Here is a 22115-nt window from a genome sequence, read left to right as displayed (position 1 = left end):
TGTGTTGCAGTGCCTAACTGTATCCAATAGAGGGTGCCATGTGTGCATTCATCACTCTCTCTCCTCCAATCACATTCACTCATCACTCTCTCTCCTCCAATCACATTCACTCATCACTCTCTCTCCTCCAATCACATTCATTCATCACTCTCTCTCCTCCAATCACATTCACTCATCGCTCTCTCTCCAATCACATTCACTCATCGCTCTCTCTCCTCCAATCACATTCACTCATCACTCTCTCTCCAATCATATTCACTCATCACTCTCTCTCCTCCAATCACATTCACTCATCACTCTCTCTCCAATCATATTCACTCATCACTCTCTCTCCTCCAATCGCATTCACTCATCACTCTCTCTCCTCCAATCACATTCACTCATCACTCTCTCTCCTCCAATCGCATTCACTCATCACTCTCTCTCCTCCAATCACATTCATTCATCACTCTCTCTCCTCCAATCACATTCACTCATCACTCTCTCTCCTCCAATCACATTCATTCATCACTCTCTCTCCTCCAATCGCATTCATTCATCACTCTCTCTCCTCCAATCATATTCACTCATCACTCTCTCTCCTCCAATCACATTCACTCATCACTCTCTCTCAATCACATTCACTCATCGCTCTCTCTCCAATCACATTCACTCATCGCTCTCTCTCCTCCAATCACATTCACTCATCACTCTCTCTCCAATCATATTCACTCATCGCTCTCTCTCCTCCAATCACATTCACTCATCACTCTCTCTCCAATCATATTCACTCATCACTCTCTCTCCTCCAATCGCATTCACTCATCACTCTCTCTCCTCCAATCACATTCACTCATCACTCTCTCTCCAATCATATTCACTCATCACTCTCTCTCCTCCAATCACATTCACTCATCACTCTCTCTCAATCACATTCACTCATCGCTCTCTCTCCAATCACATTCACTCATCGCTCTCTCTCCTCCAATCACATTCACTCATCACTCTCTCTCCTCCAATCGCATTCATTCATCACTCTCTCTCCTCCAATCACATTCACTCATCACTCTCTCTCCAATCGCATTCATTCATCACTCTCTCTCCTCCAATCACATTCACTCATCACTCTCTCTCCTCCAATCACATTCACTCATCACTCTCTCTCCAATCATATTCACTCATCGCTCTCTCCTCCAATCGCATTCACTCATCACTCTCTCTCCTCCAATCGCATTCACTCATCACTCTCTCCAATCACATTCACTCATCACTCTCTCCAATCGCATTCACTCATCACTCTCTCTCCAATCACATTCACTCATCACTCTCTCCAGTTGCATTCAATCATCACTCTCTCTCCAATCGCATTCACTCATCACTCTCTCTCCTCCAATCACATTCACTCATCTCTCTCTCTCCTCCAATCTCATTCACTCATCACTCTCTCTCCTCCAATCACATTCACTCATCACTCTCTCTCCAATCATATTCACTCATCGCTCTCCTCCAATCGCATTCACTCATCACTCTCTCTCCTCCAATCGCATTCACTCATCACTCTCTCCAATCGCATTCACTCATCACTCTCTCTCCAATCACATTCATTCATCACTCTCTCCAGTTGCATTCAATCATCACTCTCTCTCCTTCAATCACATTCACTCATCACTCTCTCTCCAATCACATTCACTCATCACTCTCTCTCCAATCACATTCACTCATCACTCTCTCTCCAATCACATTCATTCATCACTCTCTCCAGTTGCATTCAATCATCACTCTCTCTCCTTCAATCACATTCACTCATCACTCTCTTTCCAATCACATTCACTCATCACTCTCTCTCCAATCACATTCACTCATCACTCTCTCTCCAATCACATTCACTCATCACTCTCTCTCCAGTTGCATTCACTCATCTCTCTCTCTCCTTCAATCACATTCACTCATCACTCTCTCTCCAATCGCATTCACTCATCACTCTCTCTCCTCCAATCACATTCACTCATCTCTCTCTCTCCTCCAATCACATTCACTCATCACTCTCTCTCCTCCAATCACATTCACTCATCACTCTCTCTCCAATCACATTCACTCATCTCTCTCTCTCCTCCAATCACATTCACTCATCACTCTCTCTCCTCCAATCACATTCACTCATCACTCTCTCTCCAATCACATTCACTCATCACTCTCTCTCCTCCAATCACATTCACTCATCACTCTCTCTCCTCCAATCACATTCACTCATCACTCTCTCTCCTCCAATCACATTCACTCATCACTCTCTCTCCAATCACATTCACTCATCACTCTCTCTCCTCCAATCACATTCACTCATCACTCTCTCTCCTCCAATCACATTCACTCATCACTCTCTCTCCTCCAATCACATTCACTCATCACTCACTCTCTCTCCAATCACATTCACTCATCACTCTCTCTCCAATCACATTCACTCATCGCTCTCTCTCCTCCAATCATATTCACTCATCACTCTCTCTCCAATCACATTCACTCATCACTCTCTCTCCAATCACATTCACTCATCACTCTCTCTCTCCAATCACATTCACTCGTCTCTCTCTCTCCTCCAATCACATTCACTCATCACTCTCCTCCAATCGCATTCACTCATCACTCTCTCTCCAATCACATTCACTCGTCTCTCTCTCTCCTCCAATCACATTCACTCATCTCTCTCTCTCCTCCAATCGCATTCACTCATCACTCTCTCTCCTCCAATCGCATTCACTCATCACTCTCTCTCCTCCAATCGCATTCACTCATCACTCTCTCTCCTCCAATCGCATTCACTCATCTCTCTCTCTCCTCCAATCGCATTCACTCATCACTCTCTCTCCTCCAATCGCATTCGCTCATCACTCTCTCTCCTCCAATCGCATTCACTCATCACTCTCTCTCCTCCAATCGCATTCACTCATCACTCTCTCTCCTCCAATCGCATTCACTCATCACTCTCTCTCCTCCAATCGCATTCACTCATCACTCTCTCTCCAATCGCATTCACTCATCACTCTCTCTCCTCCAATCACATTCACTCATCACTCTCTCTCCTCCAATCACATTCACTCATCACTCTCTCTCCTCCAATCGCATTCACTCATCACTCTCTCTCCTCCAATCACATTCACTCATCACTCTCTCTCCTCCAATCACATTCACTCATCTCTCTCTCTCCTCCAATCACATTCACTCATCACTCTCTCTCCTCCAATCGCATTCACTCATCACTCTCTCTCCTCCAATCGCATTCACTCATCACTCTCTCTCCTCCAATCACATTCACTCATCACTCTCTCTCCAATCGCATTCACTCATCACTCTCTCTCCTCCAATCACATTCACTCATCACTCTCTCTCCAATCGCATTCACTCATCACTCAAGCTGTCAAACCACAAAAAGACATACTTGTTACTGAAAATAAATTGTGAAGGCTCTAGAAAGATACGTATACACAATATATCATCCAGAAATCACTAGAGTAAATAATCTTTGTCCTTTGATAATGATTTGGGTCGAATTTAATGGAAAACTATGCAAGTTGAGCTCTGTGGCACTGCACAATTTTTAACAGCCTCCAGAGATGGCGAGCCTGTGATGTGTGTGTATGTACCTGCATAGAAAATAATTGTTTCGAATTAGAGCACCATGAACGTGCCATGCCATCCGCCAGACACGTCCGGTGTGTGACCCTGTTTAATGAACCCATTCGCTCACACTTTACCAAAGTTGTGTTGAGAAATACACCGATCAGCCACAACATTAAAACCACCTGTCTAATATTGTGTAGGTCCCCCTCGTGCCGCCAAAACAGCGCCAACCCACATCTCACCACAATTGTACAGAGTGGTTATCTGAGTTACCGTAGACTCTGGCCATTCTCTGTTGATCTCTCTCATCAACAAGACATTTCCATAAACAGAACTGCCGCTCACTGGATGTTTTTTGTATTTGGCACCATTCTGAGTAAATTCTAGAGACTGTTGTGTGTGAAAATCCCAGAAATACTCAAACCAGCCCGTCTGGCATCAACAATCATCCATGTGATTATCTAATCAGCCAGTCGTGTGTCAGCAGTGCATAAAATCATGCAGATACGGGTCAGGAGCTTCAGTTAATGTTCACATCAACCATCAGAATGGGGAAAAATGTGATCTCAGTGATTTGGACCGCGGCATGATTGTTACTGTTAGAAGTTTGATCAAATAACTATGAGCAATAGTAACAGTGATGCTTGATTTAACAAACACCAATAAAATAATAATCTTCTTTTTTTTTTTCCTGTGTTTGCCATAGTTGTTTTTCCTGTCAGTATAATTTGCAAGTAAAATATCAAGGAGAAAATGTGTGTGTCCACAAGAGGGCAGTGTGTGATCATGTGTTAAAACTACTGTTCAGTCTGAACTAACCTGAAGAAATGAAACAGAATCTGAAATTCTGAGCAAAATGACAGAAGAGAAACTGTATTATTATTATTATTATTATTATTATTATTATTATTATTATGTTTTCTGTGGCCTGTAGATATTGAGCTTCACCACTTAATTAATCTGTTTGTCTGCATCTCTACAATTCATGAAGATGCTTTTTTAAAGATCACAGTCAAACCTTCATCAAATTAGGGTCCGTGTTATGCTTTACAGTTCATTTTTCAGACCATACCAATCCAAATGCAAAAATGGAAAAACGGTTTGAAACTTTAATTTTTTTATTGTTTTCCAGTTAATTCAAGAATGGATAATTGTCCCTTTCTCTCATTTTCTTCAATTTAAATTTTTCTATATTGTGACTTTAGACATTTAAAAAAAAAAAAAAATTGACATCATCAATTTTTACTTTTTTAATTTTTTTTGTCTTGCAATAGAGCGCAACAGTGCCCTGCCCACTTTTTCAGCATCTCGGTTCCAGAAGTATTTCCCCCATTTCTTTCTTTCAAAGACTTTTCAAAAAACCCTCCATTACAGAGTTGTAAAGCATGAACCAAACCAACCAGCTCCGAGGTAAATCGCAACATTACAGACTATTTTAAGACAAAAAAGTATTTGAAAATCTGACAAAAAGTCAAAGGTACAAGTCTGTGTACTTAGTCTTTCACGAGGGCACGAACTACAATCCCATGAAGCATTACGAATGACATGATCGAACATAAAACTATGGAAATATATAAAACTATTCATTTTAATGGGGCCTGGGTATCTCGGCAAGTACTGACTCTGACTACCACACCTGGAGTCATGTGTTTGAATACAGGGCATGCTGAGTGACTCCAGCCAGGGCTCCTAAGCAACCAAATTGGCCCGGTTGCTAAGGAGGGTAGAGTTACATGGGGTAACCTCCTTGTGGTCGCTATAATGTGGTTCTCGCTCTTGGTGGGGTGCGTGGTGAGTTGTGCATGGATGCCGCGGAGAATAGCGTGAAGCCTCCACACGAGCTACGTCTCCACGGTAACGTGCTCAACAAGCCACGTGATAAGATGCGCGGATTGACGGACTCAGATGCGGAGGCAACTGAGATTCGTCCTCCGCCACCCAGATTGAGGCGAGTCACTACGCCACCACGAGGACTTGGGAATTGGGCATTCCAAATTGGGGAGAAAGGGGAGGAAAAAAAACCAATGGGAAAACAGAACAGATGTGCGCAAATACAAGTTTGGTGTGAACGGCTCCTAACTCGTCCTTTAGCACGTGTCTGTATTTTTTCATTAATTACAATCCTGACCCGATCCCGAAGTCCTACTTGAAAAACTGACCTCAACCCGGCAACCCGGGTCAGGTTCTTGGGCCCGGGTCGGGTTGCAGACCTCTAGAAGCAGGGCTGGGAAAATCACGTCTGATCGCTCGCACCAAGGACACTTTTATAAACATTCACATGCTCCTGACATCATCATAAAACTCAGTGTGGCAAAGTTAATGTTTGTCATTCAGGATAATATTCATTACATTTTACACAATGAAGCGAAACCAACACGGTTCAAATTTTAAAATAAGATATATTTTTTTGATAGTCATTTTATTATCCCTACAAATAAAAGATTGGAACCATGGCTGTGAAATGTTCAGAAAAATATCCCTTTCGTGGGACTGTTTTTAATCATTTTTGAGAAGTGTATGTAGCTAATGTTCTTACTATGTAAATCCGTGTTGTAATATCCGATGTAGTGCTTACTCCACTTTGCACACGTTAATATTGTTATAATCAGTATAAAATGCATTGTTTATTGCATGGTTCCTTATTACTCTCTGCTGCTCTGTTTACTGGGATGGTAAGGTTAATGTACATTGTGTATAATTTATGAAAGTAGGTAAATAAATTTGACAGGATGACTTGGTATCATTAGTTTGATTATTTATATTGCTCTACTGCATTTAACATTTTTGGGAGGTCCATTGAGACAGTACATTTTATTTGTATTTTTGCATCTGTGCTGGGAGAAAATAAAGCTTTTTAAAATGTATTTCTCATGATACGGTGACATGAGGATTCTCATTTATGCTATGAGACTGGAGCTGGTGAAGAAACCATATAAACTCAAGAGTAGCTGAATCAGTTGGGAAAAGATGATAAATAATTTCTGTGTACATTATATTGTGACTCGTTGTAAATTTAACCATATAGAAGAGGTAAGAAGCATTATTCAAGGCAAATGTATTCTAAAGTAATAGCTGCAAAGCCGTACCGGATGTAGCTTTGCCCTGCGGTGACGTAGCTTCTGATTCGTGTGAAAAAGGCTAATATCAACAGGGTGGACGAACCATTCATGCGACCCCACTGATTAAGGGTTATTAATCTTTAACACATTAAAGCCTTTATACAGAGTTTATTTGCAATTTTCCTGGTCCATTTATCCTTGTATGATACTCAATTCTAACTGGAAGGAAACTTTTGCTCATTGGTGGCTGTGTGAGTGTTGCCCTCTTTGTTCACTCTTACTCCCAACGAATTACATTATTCTGTTCTTACTGATCTATAAATTTTTTCTCCCCAATTTGGAATGCCCAATTCCCACTACTTAGTAGGTCCTCGTGGTGGCGCTGTTACTCACCTCAATCCGGGTGGTGGAGGACAAGTCTCAGTTGCCTCCGCTTCTGAGACCGTCAATCCGTGCATCTTATCACGTGACTCGTTGCGCATGACACCACGGAGACTCACAGCATGTGGAGGCTCATGCTACTCTCCGCGATCCACACACAACTTACCACATGCCCCATTGAGAGCGAGAACCCCTAATCACGACCACGAGGAAGTTACCCCATGTGACTCTACCCTCCCTAGCAACCAGGCCAATTTGGTTGCTTAGGAGACCTGGCTGGAGTCACTCAGCACACCCTGAATTCAAACTCACGACTCCAGGTGTGATATTCATCGTCAATACTCACTGAGATGCCCAGGCCCTAAATTAATGCCTTTTTTAGGAATTTATTTGCTATTAGAGGGGTCAAATTATCAGATTATCAGAAAACTGCCAAACAGTCCAGCCAAACACTACTGCGTTAAAGAGACCCCAATTTTGCGCTATCATTCTTAAAATGTATGCTACATAAATGTATTAGAATGGATCTATTCTAATGTATTAACACCTATATAAGGATTTACTTGCAAATCATTTTCTTAATTGGGAGTTCTTCACTTAGCCAGCCACCATATGGCAGTGAATATCATACAAGGAGAAATGGAACTGGTAAATGACAAGTATATGCTCCGTATAAAGGCCTTAATACATTAAAACATATTATTATCTTCATTAATAATAATAATTAGTTTGGACCCCTGCTAGCCTTTTAAACTCCTCAATGTCCATGCAGTAATAAGCAGTTCTTTCCCTAACCCACACTGTTTTCAAAATGTTTTTCTGTTTTTGCATTTGGATTGGTATGGTCTGAAGAATGAATTGTAAAGCGTAACACGGACCGCTGTTGTTCATGTCTGTAATTGTGTGATTGTTGGTAATAATAGAGAAACATGTGAGCAGGTTATTTCTGGCGAGAGAGAAATCACCTCTTCAGTTCACAAAAATCACCAGTCACAGACAGATGGAGAGTCTGTGGCTTTTTAGTCTGTAATTTGGAGCTGTACTGGAGAGATGGATTTAAAACGTTCTGTTGTGTGTGTTGTGGGCAGTTTGACGTGTTCTGTGTGTATTTTTAACAGCCGTTTGTGCAGACAGAAGATATTTGAGTCGACGGACAAAACAACGACTAAAAACAAGACAAACTGGTCTTGTTGCTGGATTTAATGTAAACATTATAAACAAAAACTTTAAAAGATAGATAAAAAAAACAAAACAAGAAAAGTACAAGAAATATATATGTTTCCCTGCAAATAGTGCACACTTCTGTGTAAACATACAATATAGCACCAGTTAATGGAAACAGCATCAAAGAAACATTGAATATACAGTATGTGGTCATTTAGCGCACCTGATGAAGAATACAACAACACAAAGTGTCCCAACTTCATGAAATTGTTCAGTTTTAGATTAGAGTTTAAGAGTGAATCAAACAGATGTACACAATTCCTCTTGAGGTCCCATAAAACACAAACAGGGAAACTAAAACCTGGATTTTGTCAAATTACAGCTGTAAACTATTTGTGAGACCAGATCGACAGAGATAATGATAGTCTTTAGAGGACAAACACTAAATCACTCAAAGCAGCTGCCATAGATGACGTCCACCAGTGATTCTAGAAAACATTCAGTTCAAATACAGACTGCCAGTTTATTCATATATTCCATACTTTACCTACTGTACTTTAAATTCACTTGCCGTGGTGTTTTACTGTTTTCTCGATAATTGTGATACTTAGACACAAAACATATCTTGGTCTAAGAGGCACTCATGGAAATTCACTTACAGATTGTCATCAATATCCTAGCATAGCATCTGAAAAATTGCTCTGGTTATTCTGGAATGTCAAAATCAGTCATTAAAATGATTGTCTATTATATCCTCCCAGAACTGTGTGACACGCTTTCACTTCTGCCGCTGAACGCTAGCAAACATGAAGTTCATCAGAGCGTTTTGTCTGTAAGTAATTCATTACATTTAATAAAACTTCAACTTCTGTTTCCATTGATATTTTGTGCCAATTTCCCCGCACGTGAAGATTTTGTTCACTTAAACATATGGGATGAAAACACTGCTTTATTCGTACGGTGGGCCTCATTCATGAAACTTACGTAAATTTATATGTGTAAATTCGGAGTAATTTAAGTGTAAAATGGATCTTCCAAAACTTTCCGCCAGATTCACAAACGCTTTGTACTCCCCAGATTATGTGTGGATGTTAGTGAATTACAAACATTTGTAAATAGGGGGCGTGTACATGTTCAATCCCAAGAAAACGCCGTGTAAGGTAGACACCAGACTCGCTAGTAAATGCTGTTGATATCTATGGGGAACAGTAAAGAAATTGTTTTTATGAATTAAGTGGATTCACGTCGTAAAATCTTGATTTAGCAAGCACAATAGCATCGCAAAGAAAGTGAGGACTTGCTGTCATATGACGCTATTTTGTGAATCAAACAGTTCAAGAAGTCAATAAAAATGGTCTGATATGAGTGTAGAAGTTTTACTCTTTTTTCCCCTTTGTACTGTACTGTGTACGCAGCTGCCCGCGATGTGTTTATTTATGGATTTAACAGCATTAGCATTGACCGTACGTTACCCTGACAGCACACGTTCATCTCCCAGACGTCTATCTGATATGTGTTCACATCTGGAAGACATAGTTTTCAGGTTGTTTGCTCATCTGCAATACATCTATTTGACGTTTCCTCTCAGATGTCAATAAGACATTCAGCAGATGTGTTTGAGATGTTTATGATTTGGAATGTTTGTAAATCAGATCTTTTTAAGATGTTTAGCAGATGTTAATTAAAATGCGATGCTTTCCAGATGAAACGCTCTTAAACAGACATCTCGGAGACGCACGTGTGCTATCAGGGTATCAACTGAACGTGATTTACCGATGCCTATACTAAATTATGAAAGCTAAATTATAGAGCTCATATCAAATAACAAACTGTCCAACACTCACGTTTGAAGGCATACATTTTTTCTGAGAAAATCAAACGCAAACTGCGTCTTTCCATGAACCTTTCACCCCAAGTCAAGCACTTCTGATGGAAAAACGATAAGCAGAGTTGGAGAAAAAAATATACTTTAAAAAAATAAATGCAAGCAGCAAAGAAATGTTTCTAAATAAGTATAGGCTATGGTTTCAAAAAGAAAACCAAGCCTTTTTTTTTTTTTATGGTTAATTTCACTCATTTAATTATTAGGTCATTTTTTTTATTTTTTTTATTTATTACTTATTAAATGTCACTTTATCAAAATTGAGTTTTTCTTTCTGAATGATGTTGAAAGTAAATGTTCTGTCCAATTCAGTGCAGGATGTTCTAGAAGATGATAAAGGGACTGAGAAACTCGTCCAGTTGACTAGAATAATCTACTAGAACATTTGAGTAAAAGTTTTGTTTACTGTTCATCTACAGGCTGCTCAGCAGCTCAAATAAAACACTGTCAAATGTCTTTAAACAACCTTTCAAGGACAATCTGAGCTTTTCGTGTTACATGTATGAGCATTTCTTCCCAATGAGGTGAAGGTACACCAGCAGAGTTCTCAAATGATTACAATTACACGTGTTCCACAAATCTTCACAGGCTGTTGTTCAAGACTGTGATTTGTCCTTCTACACTTTAGGTGCCACCAGGTGTCCATTGAAGGTGATGTAAATGTCCGCATTGTCGCTATAAATGGCGTTGTCCCGCTCGCGTTTGTAGAGTCGCACCCACACCTCGTCGTTGAGTTCTAACGGCAGCATGACGCTCTGACTCTGCATAATGGAGCGGTCGCTGGGTTGCGCGTACAGGATCACCTGCGCGCGGTCATTGTGCATCAGGTGCAGGTACGTCTCCTTGAAGTTCCAGGTGTGAATGTTGATGTTAAAGAAATAAACTCCCGCTACAAAACAGTAGAATTTCCCTTTAAACATGTTGAAGTGTTCGCCCAGATTCACAAAGACCGTGTCGAAGACCAGGGTCTGGTAATAATCGGCGCTGTGTAGAGCTTTGCGTCGTCCCACGGAGAACAACGACTGCTGGATTTTGCAGGGGTCTCCAGGGGCGCCGCTTTCCCCTTTACTGCCTTTGGGCCCCGTCACACCTCTGAATCCTGGGGGACCGTCAACTCCGGCTTTCCCAGGAGTTCCTCGGTCACCACGGTCTCCTTTCTCACCTGTGAATGAATGAATTAATCAGGGTTTTTTTATTTTTTATTTTAGGGGTGCATAATCCACAATTGTTGTTGTTCTGAGATCTTTGACTTTTTCTAACTAAGACAGCCTATTGAACAATGTGATAAAAACTATGTGACAAAAACTTGTGTAATTTGGCACGCTGATTGGGGAGGGTCTTAAAAGTGCTTGGCCCAATGTTGGGGTAGCCCACTCAAATCTCTGCTTATTACTTTTGAACCCTACAAACATTATTTTTTACATCGTGGATAGGGCTGCCCACCTTTGGCCATGTACTTACGTGATGCTTGAGCATTCTGAGTGCTTCAATACGGGACATTTTGGGGGCTGGTTTGTTGAGCGCTTCGACACTTAAATACGGCACAATAGGGTTCCATGGCATTCCAGCTAATATGGGACACTGTGCAATCATGGATTTGGATTTTTTTCACTGCTGCTTTTTTCACTTGTAATTTCCAGAACAGAAATTTCCAATAATTTAGCCTAAAGTGACAACCTGTCTCTTTGGGTTGTTTACCTGTTTGCCAATTTGACCAAAATGAATGTGTTTTTGATTTCATTGCTGTGGTTCGAAACAGCTTGTCAGTGTGAATTTTCAGGGAAACTTTGTACCGGCTGTTTGACATGTTCTTACTGCCATTGGTCCATGTAATTGGTGGGTGTGTTCTGGAGCTCCATCAGCATCTTTTTGTGGTTAATCTCTTCACTCAGTCAAGGTCAGTCAATATAAACACAATGGCGTGCAAAGTTGCCACCCTTTCATACACTCATCTTTGCAGTTATATCAATGTCTTTCTACAAAACAAGCATAAAAACCTTTTTCATAATCTGGATTCATCAGAAATTCATCATAAAATACACTACCAGGGTAACCGGTGCATATATGACCATGTTTAGCATCTTAGCAGTAGCATTAACGCCATGAATGCAGAATATAAACGACATATTGCACATTATCTACTGCATATATTTTACTTCAAATCATCATCGATTGGTTAAAACCAATCTTTTACTGATCTTGTGTGAATTCTACTTATAGAATAAGGTATGAAGTCATTGTAAACACATTTGAATGTCATATTCATTAAGGTTTTCATGTAGTCTTGTGCTTCCTCATATTTAACGCCTCGCCTAGTGGCATGGCGGGTGTTTGAATGTTTGCAAACAGTATACCGTTTCTTGACTGTTTCAAATATTTTTTGGCTCGGACCGAAGAGCGAAGAAGTTTGCCGTGAGTGTATTGGAGCCTTCAGTATTTGACTTGAGGGGCATACTGGACCTGATGTGTCACTGATGTGCTCGGCACCATAATTGCAACTTGCAAGTATTTATTTATTTATTTTTAGAATATTTGCAGGAAAATACTTTCCACTTTGTAGTGGTTTCTGTCAATCTGCAGATGTTACTCGCCACCAGTGAAATTACCCTCTTACACAGCTATAATGAAACAAACTGTGGTCACATGACTGAACTGTGACCAATGGTAATAGGTTGCTCATGTGGTGCGATACTTACTGAACTCACAGAACTGAAATGGACTTGACCACTAATAATCTGTGTGTACAGCGAGTCAAGCAGACAATGTCTGAACATTTCAGAAAGTAATCAAATGTCATTCTTTTCTCTTTTGGCTTCTCTAGACAAACCCATCTAAACATATTTATTGGTTAGAAACTCTTTCAAAATGTGTGTGTGTGTGTGTATGTGTAATGAAAGCCAAGTACGTTATCTGAGCTGATTCAGACAAACACGACTTGGCTTGTAGCTTTCTAACACATTAGCAAAATAGTCTTATTCTGAACTACTTATTAGACCGTGCAAAAAACAAAACAAAGAAAAACAATCAAAAGTTTGTCTTTGTAATATCCGCTCCTGTTCAGATCTGGATCAGAGTCCAGTACAGTTTGGACTCTATTTTACCTTTCAGGATGGTCATGTTAATGACAGTGCGGATCTCAGGAGTCTGATAGGCTGCCGGCGGGGAGGCGGGGTTTATGGGCAGGTCCAGATGATCGCAGCATCTGCGGCAGTATCTGGGCGGCGGTCTGGAGGGGGAGGAGACAGATGCCACTGGGAGCAGCAGCAACAGCACAGGTACAAATACACCAAACATGATTTCACCTGGACAGAGGTCAAAGGTCAAACTAGGCTTTTTGACTATCAGTGTGAAGTCTTGTCCACATTGCAGTTTATTATTTCTGAATATTTTGCAATATAATTAAAGTATATTGTTTTTGTATATATAATCAACAATTTTAAATCAATAGTTTTATATTTTTCTAACGTTTTTAACCCTTTAAGCTCTGAAGGTATGTATAAAGATTTTCTGTTTCAGTGGCAAACCCAAAATTAAAGGCTTATAACTTAACGAAAAAACAACAACAACAACAACAACAACAACAAAAAACAAGGAGGGTCGAGTGTTTGGTATCATTGAAAAGAAAGCTTAAAATTTTGTAATTATATAGATTATGATACATTCTAAGACTCTCAGCCTACGAAACTGCTGAAATATCACAACAACAAAACTTTTTTTCTTATTTGACATTATATATCTTTGGGTGTAAATAAGGTGTCTCAGAAAAACTTTTGTTTTGTTCCCAATCATGTCATCTGTATCTGAGAAAAGTTTTGTGTTGATATGACAAAGCAATCAAAATGTATAACCTTACAAAAATAATTTATCATAATGTCCAAAAGCCTCTCCAAACAAATAAAACATCATAATTGTACATAAGAACTAATTACACATGCAAACACAACAATGACTAAAGGTTTGTACAGCATGCAGACGTGATTTTAGTAATGAGATTTCACAGAATGAGTTTCATTCTGTGTCATTTGAGTCATCATTGAGTCTATGTCATGTATTTGGCGCCATCTCCTGGTGGTCATATGTAACATTGTGCTTCATGTGGATTATCTAATGATCTATACATCTGATTATCTTGTGTGTGGACTCGTTTGAAAGATAATCACCTCCTGTAAGTAATGGTATGTGATATTTTATGTTCCATTTATTTTTCGTGAAGTTATAAGTGAAAACGCAGCATATAAGCAACACCAACATAATTGTCAAAGACATATACTTAGATATTACTCACTATATGTTTGTCTGTGAGTAAAACAAATAGGCTGGTTGTATTCTACTCTTTAAGAGCTTTCCAACAACATATGACACATGACTATTTGATGAGATTGATGTTTTTACTGATTACAATAATATGTGCAGGTCAGTTTTTTTATATATATAAATTACCAAAACGGAACATTTCAGATCTCTCTGCAAATTTCAAAGCACTTGTTCAGTTTAGGTCATAATATCTACATGATGCTGATTTTCAAATATCAGAGTTTATAATGTTGTGATTCCCCTCGGAGCTGGTTGGTTTGTTTCATGGTGCACAACTCTTTTATGAAGGTGCAATACAAATGAGAGAAATTAACACTTCCGGAACCAAGACACACATAAATAAATAAATAAATAAATAAATATTTCTGATTGGCTGTAATTGTGTTGTGCAACAGTTTTGTGTTCCTTTCTGCAGCTCTATACAGTAACTCACTGTAATGAACACACGTGTGAGCAGTTAAAGTGTTTGAAAACTGTGAATTTGTGGCCATTCTGATCAAATGCACGGCCATAAATAATCTGTCATTCTAATAATCAATAATAATCATACCTTTAGCTGACTAAAATATATTATCCTGCAGTATAAACACTTGTTCCGTGAGGTGTAAATTCAAAAACGCTGTTCGCTTATAAAAGTGACATTTATGGATCTTATCATCATATTTAGTGGTTTTGGCTCATCAGATGCACAGGTTCTCTACAGTAACAGAGGAAAAAGAGCTTTTCTTCTTTCAAATGTTACTTGTTTTTTAACACTCATAAATTCAACAGCACTTTATTTACAGATCAGATGTTTTGCTCTCTCTGGATTCTCTGTTAGGCTTAATTTATTGTATTACTGTATTTTCTCTTTTTTTCTCTCTTCAGGAAATCGTCTGAGAACACAGTTGAGCATTATCATCATTATTATCTGACTCTTCATGTAGGAAAATGATAATAATACATATCAATTTTCAAAAATGAAATGATTAAAAGTGCACCATCTTTATCGTTTATTCTTCTCGTAAAATGTATACTTTGAAATAAAAATTAAAATACAGGATGATTCATACTTTAGCATTTTTTCCGAAATCTTTTTCTACTGTTAATTCAACTTTTTTTAGATCTATAACTTCATCTTTAAAGGACAACAAATGCATTCTCTCTCTATTAGCAACATGACTTATTCATTCAAGCATAGCAGCTGTGTGCATGACTTATGAAAACCAGATGAGAGAGAGAGAGCCACGTTGTCACACGGAAATTATGGATCTCATCAAACAATCTTCAGATGCAGTTCAGTAGAGTAAATCTTTCCAAATCCAACTGAATATTTCCAGAGTAAAAAGTCATTTTGTGTAACTGTAACTCACAGAGGATCCTGCAGTCGAACTGTTCAACTGTTGTACATTTTGTGCACAAATATCAAATAAATCAGATGTGTTGAGATGTAAATATAATGTTTGAACTCACCGCTGTGTCCTCGACCACCTTCAAATACTTGTGTGGATGAGCTGAACCAGAACTCACTCTCTCTCACTCTCACTCTCTCTCTTTGTCTCTCTCTCTCTTTCTCTCTCTCTCTCTCTCTCTCTCTTTCTCTCTGTCTCTCTCACTCTCTCTCTCTCTTTGTCTCTCTCTCTCTTTCGCTCTCTCTCTCTCTTTCTCTCTGTCTCTCTCACTCTCTCTCTCTTTCTCTCTCTTTCTCTCTGTCTTTCTCTCTCTCGCTCGCTCTGTCTCTCTCTCTCTTTCTCTCTCTCTCTCTCTCTCTCTTTCTCTCTGTCTCTCTCACTCTCTCTCTCTCTTTGTCTCTCTCTCTCTTTCGCTCTCTCTCTCTCTCTCTCTCTCTCTCTCTTTCTCTCTGTCTCTCTCACTCTCTCTCTCTCTCTTTCTCTCTCTTTCTCTCTGTCTTTCTCTCTCTCGCTCGCTCTGTCTCTCTCTCTCTCTCTCTGTATTACATTAGTAGGAGTTTCCCTGAGGAAACCCAAAATTATTTTCTCTTCCTGTCTCACTCAGTCTCTGTAATTCATCCTCTCTCTTTTTAATACTCTGTTTTCTTGTCACTATTTCAGGAGAACTTTAAAGAGTCAAAGGACGCTGTTCTCAACAGGAATCAACATGTCAAAGTATGATTTTTATGCAGGGAAATTGAGCACGCAAAGACCTCATGAAATCATAGAGTTTAATGCCTGTTGCACTGAGGTCATTTATATGCTTGTATACTCATTACAGTTCACCAAATTCCTATTTAGCAGATAAACATTTCAAATGTAACGTTTTTCTCTTCCTGGAGAAACGGACCAGATATATTGATAATAATAACTTTATATAGCACCTTTTAGCAATTTAGCACAAAGTGCCTCACAAAATATAAATCAAAACACACTCAATAAAACATAGGTAAAAAAAATTATATATATATATATATATATATATATATAACAATTACAAAGTAGTAAAAGCAAGTTTACACATATGAGTTTTTAAACGAGACTTAAAAACAGACACAGATTCAGCAGATCTAATATCACAGGGCAGGTAGTTCTGTAATCGAGGGGCGTTCACTACAAACACACTCTCACCTTTAGTTTTGCATCTGGATGTTGGAACAGCAAACAGTTCATGACAAGAAGATCTAAGAGGTCTAACTGTTTCATAAGTTCTGCTAAATAATCAGTCGCTAACCCATGTAATGCTTTATATGTAATTAATAAAATCTTAAAATTAACTCTAATATGAATTGGTAACCAATGCAAAGAAGCTATAACTGGAGTAATATGATTAAAATCATTGTTTGTGTCAAAAGTCGGGCTGCAGCATTTTGCACTGATTGTAGTCGTGCTAAAGTGTGTTGATTTAAAATTGAAAACAGGACATTACAATAATCAAGGTGAGACTAATTAAAAGCATGAATAAGCATCTCTGTGTCCCTAAAACTCAACTGATAAAAACAAGACTGAACTAACTTCCTGTCGTGATATTCAGAATTTAAGTTAGTATGAAAGTGTATATTCGGGACTACTTGATTAAGTGCTGACTCAGTCTGATTCTCTTTAAAACCATGAACGATTATGACAACCTCTGTTTAATCTGAATTGAACTGCTGAAAATTACATGCCATCCAATTTTTTATATCTGCTCTACACGCTTGAAAAACATTTAAACTAGACAGATCATTGGGATTTAACGACAAATATAACTGTAGATCATCTGCATAGCAATGAAAATTAATGCTGTATTTTCGAATCACAGAAATGTGACGTAACATATATAGAGAAAACAAAATTGGCCCTAACACGGATCCTTGCGGAACACCACAATTCAAGTTTGAAGAGGAGGACATCTCATCTCCAACAGACACTACAAATGTCCAATTTGACAAATAGAAACAAATCGTGATTTTCTGTTCACTACCTCCAACAGTTATTTCACTACTGCTTTCTCTATAATTTTTTAGATGAAAGGTAATTTTGAGATTGATCTATAGTTATTAGCAACTGAAGAGACTAATGAAGGCCTCTTCAGAAGTGGTTGAACTATTGCAGTCTTTAACTCCTCTAGGATACATCTTGACATAAGCAAGCTCTTTACCATATGACATCATCTTTTTGTCCAATCAAACACTCAAGAACGAGAATGTTCAACCATTCAGTCCTGTTATGAACCAGCAAGAAGCAAATCATATATCACAGCTGTGAGCATAACCGCTGTTGGCGTTACAGTAAAAAATACTTTCAAAATAGTATGCATAAAAAAAAAAGATAGAGAAAATTAATTTATGTTTATATGAAAACAGATTTTTGTTGAGGGGCATTTTTGTTCCATCAACGATAACAAAAATGACAATAATTAAAGAATTTTAATTAAAGCTTGCTGTTTACAAAAATGTGATGAGAAGAAATCTATACAGCAAGACATTAAAAATTTGGCAACAATGTTTTTAGAAGAAGAACATTTCTAAAATGTATTCAAATAATCCAGTTATAGTATGTTTGGGATTTTCCCACTTTAGCTGCATGAGCTAAATACTATATATATCCAGTGTATGGGCCATTCTACTGAATTAGTTCAAACTGAATTAATTCAACCTGCGGTCCCACAATAAACATTTTCATATGATTCTATGATCTATTTAAACCTAAGGCAATAATTGAGTTAATAATAAGCTTAATATATACAGAATCATAATTTATAGAGTGCTTTCTGTTAGGAAGTGGCTGTCCCAAACCCTAAGCCCTACATTTCAACTTCTGAAAATAATTATCATTTTTCAACAGTTGCAGTAAAATATGTTTTCATTGTTGTTTTTCAAAAGATCTTTTTGATCTCTTTTAAAGTGAAAGTTTAAGATTTAGATTGTATTATGGGATTCATTTTTAAATAATTACATTTTATTTAAAAATGCTGTCCCACATTTTCATGTCACTACCGAAACACAAAAGGTTTTAGTCTATTGACTGAGCCTGATTTTAGCCACTCCTGCATTTTTCACCAGGAAATTAAATCCCTTTGTTTTGAAGTACATGTGCTCCAAAGTCTAAATAATCAGTGTGTAACTTTAAGAATCGTCACTACTGAACACATTTTTTTTTTAAACACATATATTTAAAAAATATATTTTTTAAAATGCTTCTAACTCTTGAGCTAGAATGGTCCATATAGAATATATATTTACTTATTTATTTATTAATCCGCTATATCTACAACAGAAATGTTTACATTTACACAGACAGCAAATACACAATGAACCTGAATTAAGTTATGTGCTCATCAGAATGCACAACTTAAGCTGTGAATATATAGTTTCCGTAAAAATACAATACGCCATATAAAAAACGGATAATCAAAAACAATTCAATACTTCTTAAAAGAAGCTAATACTTTACTCTTTTAATGTGCTATTATTACAGGTTTTTATGGCCATAAATCTAAATCTTATGCTCATAAAAATGTTTAAATAAATGTTTCTGTTTGAAAAGTATGAATATTTGGCTTAAGTTTGTATATTTGACAGACATGTTTTTTTGGTTGCCATTTTAGTAAAATTGACAAAAATTAACATCAGATCCGTGTCGCTCCACTGACTGACTGATTAGTCCGGTGATTCACAAATAGCTTTGCTTCAGGACACATGCCGGTTAAGCTATGTTTAGAAATGTTGTGTAGTTTTGTTGGTTTTTGAGGATGAGTTAATGCCACACAATCTGTCCATGTTGACATCTCTCTAATTTGATGAGCTTCTACCAAGTGACAGATGAATTTGCACCAAAATACTGTAATGTTTGATTGGATGACTGACTTTTCGCATCAGCTTTAGAAGTTAATAAGTCTATTTATTTTCAAATATTAATTGTGCAATTTATAAATTAATGGTGCTGTTAGCAATTTTAGCTGCTCTACTTCCACGAGACTGAGCCGTTGGATTAGCCACGCCCCCTCTTTCCAAATCCCTGCCCTCCAAAGATACCAAATGAGCTTTATTGAGACCAACATTGTGCAGAAACGGTTGTTAAAAACAACAGCAGTAAAACAGCGCCCCCAACTGACAACTGTTATGAACAACATGGCATAAAATGGCATTAAGCCTCAATAATTCACTGCAGCTACAATACTATGAGAACACGCAAAATGATTGACAGATCAAAAGCGTCAAAGACTGCGGACACATTTTGGTTTGTTGTTTACAGAGTCTAGAGCTGTCACAGAGACCGGTGAGATATCTCACAAAACTTATTTCAGTGATATCTTTCAGGGAATAGGAACATTGTTTGCATAACTTTCCATGAAAGAATCGCTTAAGCAGCTTTAAGTCTATTTATTTTCAAATATTAACTGCACAATTATATGCTTAGTTTCTTAGTGGTTATTTTATTATTTTCATTTTGCATTGTTTTTCTCACACACACACTCTCTATCTCTCTCTCTGGTTTATGTCTGTTTGTTGTTACCACATTGAGTTGAAACTACTGTTGAAAGCCCTGGTTAAGTCAGACAATTATATCTTTGCTCCTTTTGTGCTGCAAATGTATTTAAAGCATCTGATTTGCAAAGTAGTGCATGGATTATTAAATGATACAAACAATAACACATTAACATCCTGATACCCAAGCATGACTGCTGTGTGAATTTTCCATTTCCTGTTTTGAGTTGTAACTGGAAGTACCTAATAAACAAGAAAAATACATAAATAAATAAATAAATCCTAGAGCAAACAGTTTTCCTAAAAATGTATGTCCTCATATGTGGACAGCGGGACTAAGTTGTGACATTTTAAATAATACCAAGCTATAGAAAGTCTGATATTTTTCATTAAATAGTTTATTATGTTTCCAGGAGTGTTGATTATTCATGTTTTTGAGATGTTACAGACATTACATCAGAAATTAGCATAATTAATTCAGATTCAAAGTAATGTCCAGCATCATCCAATCACTGCCAATCATGTTAAAATAAAATGATACATTATAAATTCTGAATCTATGTACTGATTATCATTGTCACATGTCTGTCAAACATGTTGAGTGATCCAAACATCATCTGCAGCCTGAAACTGAACTTTTGATCAGATTTTAGGAGTGAATGCACTTAACTGCATAGAGAGCTATAGGATGCTCCCTTGCTCCCTATTTAGTGAATGACTTAACCTCCAGTGTGCTGTCTGTCTGCACTGATCTCAGAACAGTTAGAAATGCACCTTATTTTCATCCTAACTCCATATAAAGCCTCTGAAAGACACATTTATCAGCTTTTAGATGAACACATTTATTCTAATTATTTATCTTAACCAACACTATCTACGTGGATACATCAACAACTCCACTAAAATGGGCCGCCATTTTGATTGTTTTTGGTTGAATGAATCTCATGACTGCGTCACATGTCAACAAATAAGTCCTCATTTTGTAATATCTCCGTTTTCCCTTTCCACACTAAAACGCAAAGACAGCATTTTCAAATTTATCCACTTGGTCGAGCGTTTTTGAAAAGGTCCGCTTTCGCTGGACAGTGTGACGAAAGGCCAAAACGTAGCAAAAGTAATGCATTCAAACGAAAACATATTAGTGTGGACGTGGCCTAAAAAGTTGCAAGATGTGCTGAAATGTTAACAATGTCGTAACATTTCTGTAATGTTGTGAAAATACGTATTTATTACTGTACAATGACTGAGGGGTTTGCGATTCTTGTGTTTTAACTAGTTTATTCACAATGTGCTCACATAAACATTTAACAAGTTACACATCACTTATCAGTTCTGTTGCAATTATAGAAACAACTGACAGTAAACAATAGATGTGTCTCATCGATACAGCATCACATGGCCATTGTGGTTGCAATCACAATCACATGTCTATTGCCACAGAGTGTGCTTTGTTGGGGAGTGTATCTATTGTCCCGGGGTCCTAAGTTCCCCAGTTCAATATTCTGTTAACACACATGAAGTCAACTTTTCAAAAGGTTTTATGTTGTCATGTCATACTAAGTGAATACAGAGCTGGGGAACATGTTTTCCAGGTTCCCATTATGTGCTATATAGAGCTGGGGAACATAGGAATGACTCCCTTTGTTGTAACTACATCTTTTAGCTGACATACACTGGTCATCTGGGTATTCCATACACACAAAAAATTCACATGAGCACAGTACATACTGGAAAAACCTGCATGAGTAGTTTGGTAATATCAAAGTCTTTCTAGCGAGTCAGTCCACTGTCGGTCATTTCTGGGACACTCTCGGGAGGTTAT

At 38.0% G+C, this 22115-nt stretch overlaps 1 protein-coding gene across 1 annotated transcript; it reads right to left on the bottom strand.

The window, feature by feature from the left end:
• Positions 1 to 8214: 8214 nt before the first annotated feature.
• c1qtnf6b (C1q and TNF related 6b) lies at positions 8215 to 15922 on the bottom strand. Its single transcript, XM_051706960.1, has 3 exons — positions 15847 to 15922; positions 13182 to 13382; positions 8215 to 11242 (listed from the first exon to the last, which is right to left on the bottom strand). Exons 2-3 carry the CDS (start codon positions 13372 to 13374, stop codon positions 10698 to 10700), a joined length of 738 nt encoding a protein of 245 aa, XP_051562920.1. The 5' UTR covers positions 13375 to 13382; positions 15847 to 15922; the 3' UTR covers positions 8215 to 10697.
• Between the last annotated feature and the right edge of the window lie 6193 nt (positions 15923 to 22115).

Source organism: Myxocyprinus asiaticus, chromosome 9, assembly GCF_019703515.2.
Source record: "Myxocyprinus asiaticus isolate MX2 ecotype Aquarium Trade chromosome 9, UBuf_Myxa_2, whole genome shotgun sequence".
Lineage (NCBI taxonomy): Eukaryota > Metazoa > Chordata > Actinopteri > Cypriniformes > Catostomidae > Myxocyprinus > Myxocyprinus asiaticus.
This window is presented reverse-complemented; position numbering and strand designations above follow the sequence as displayed.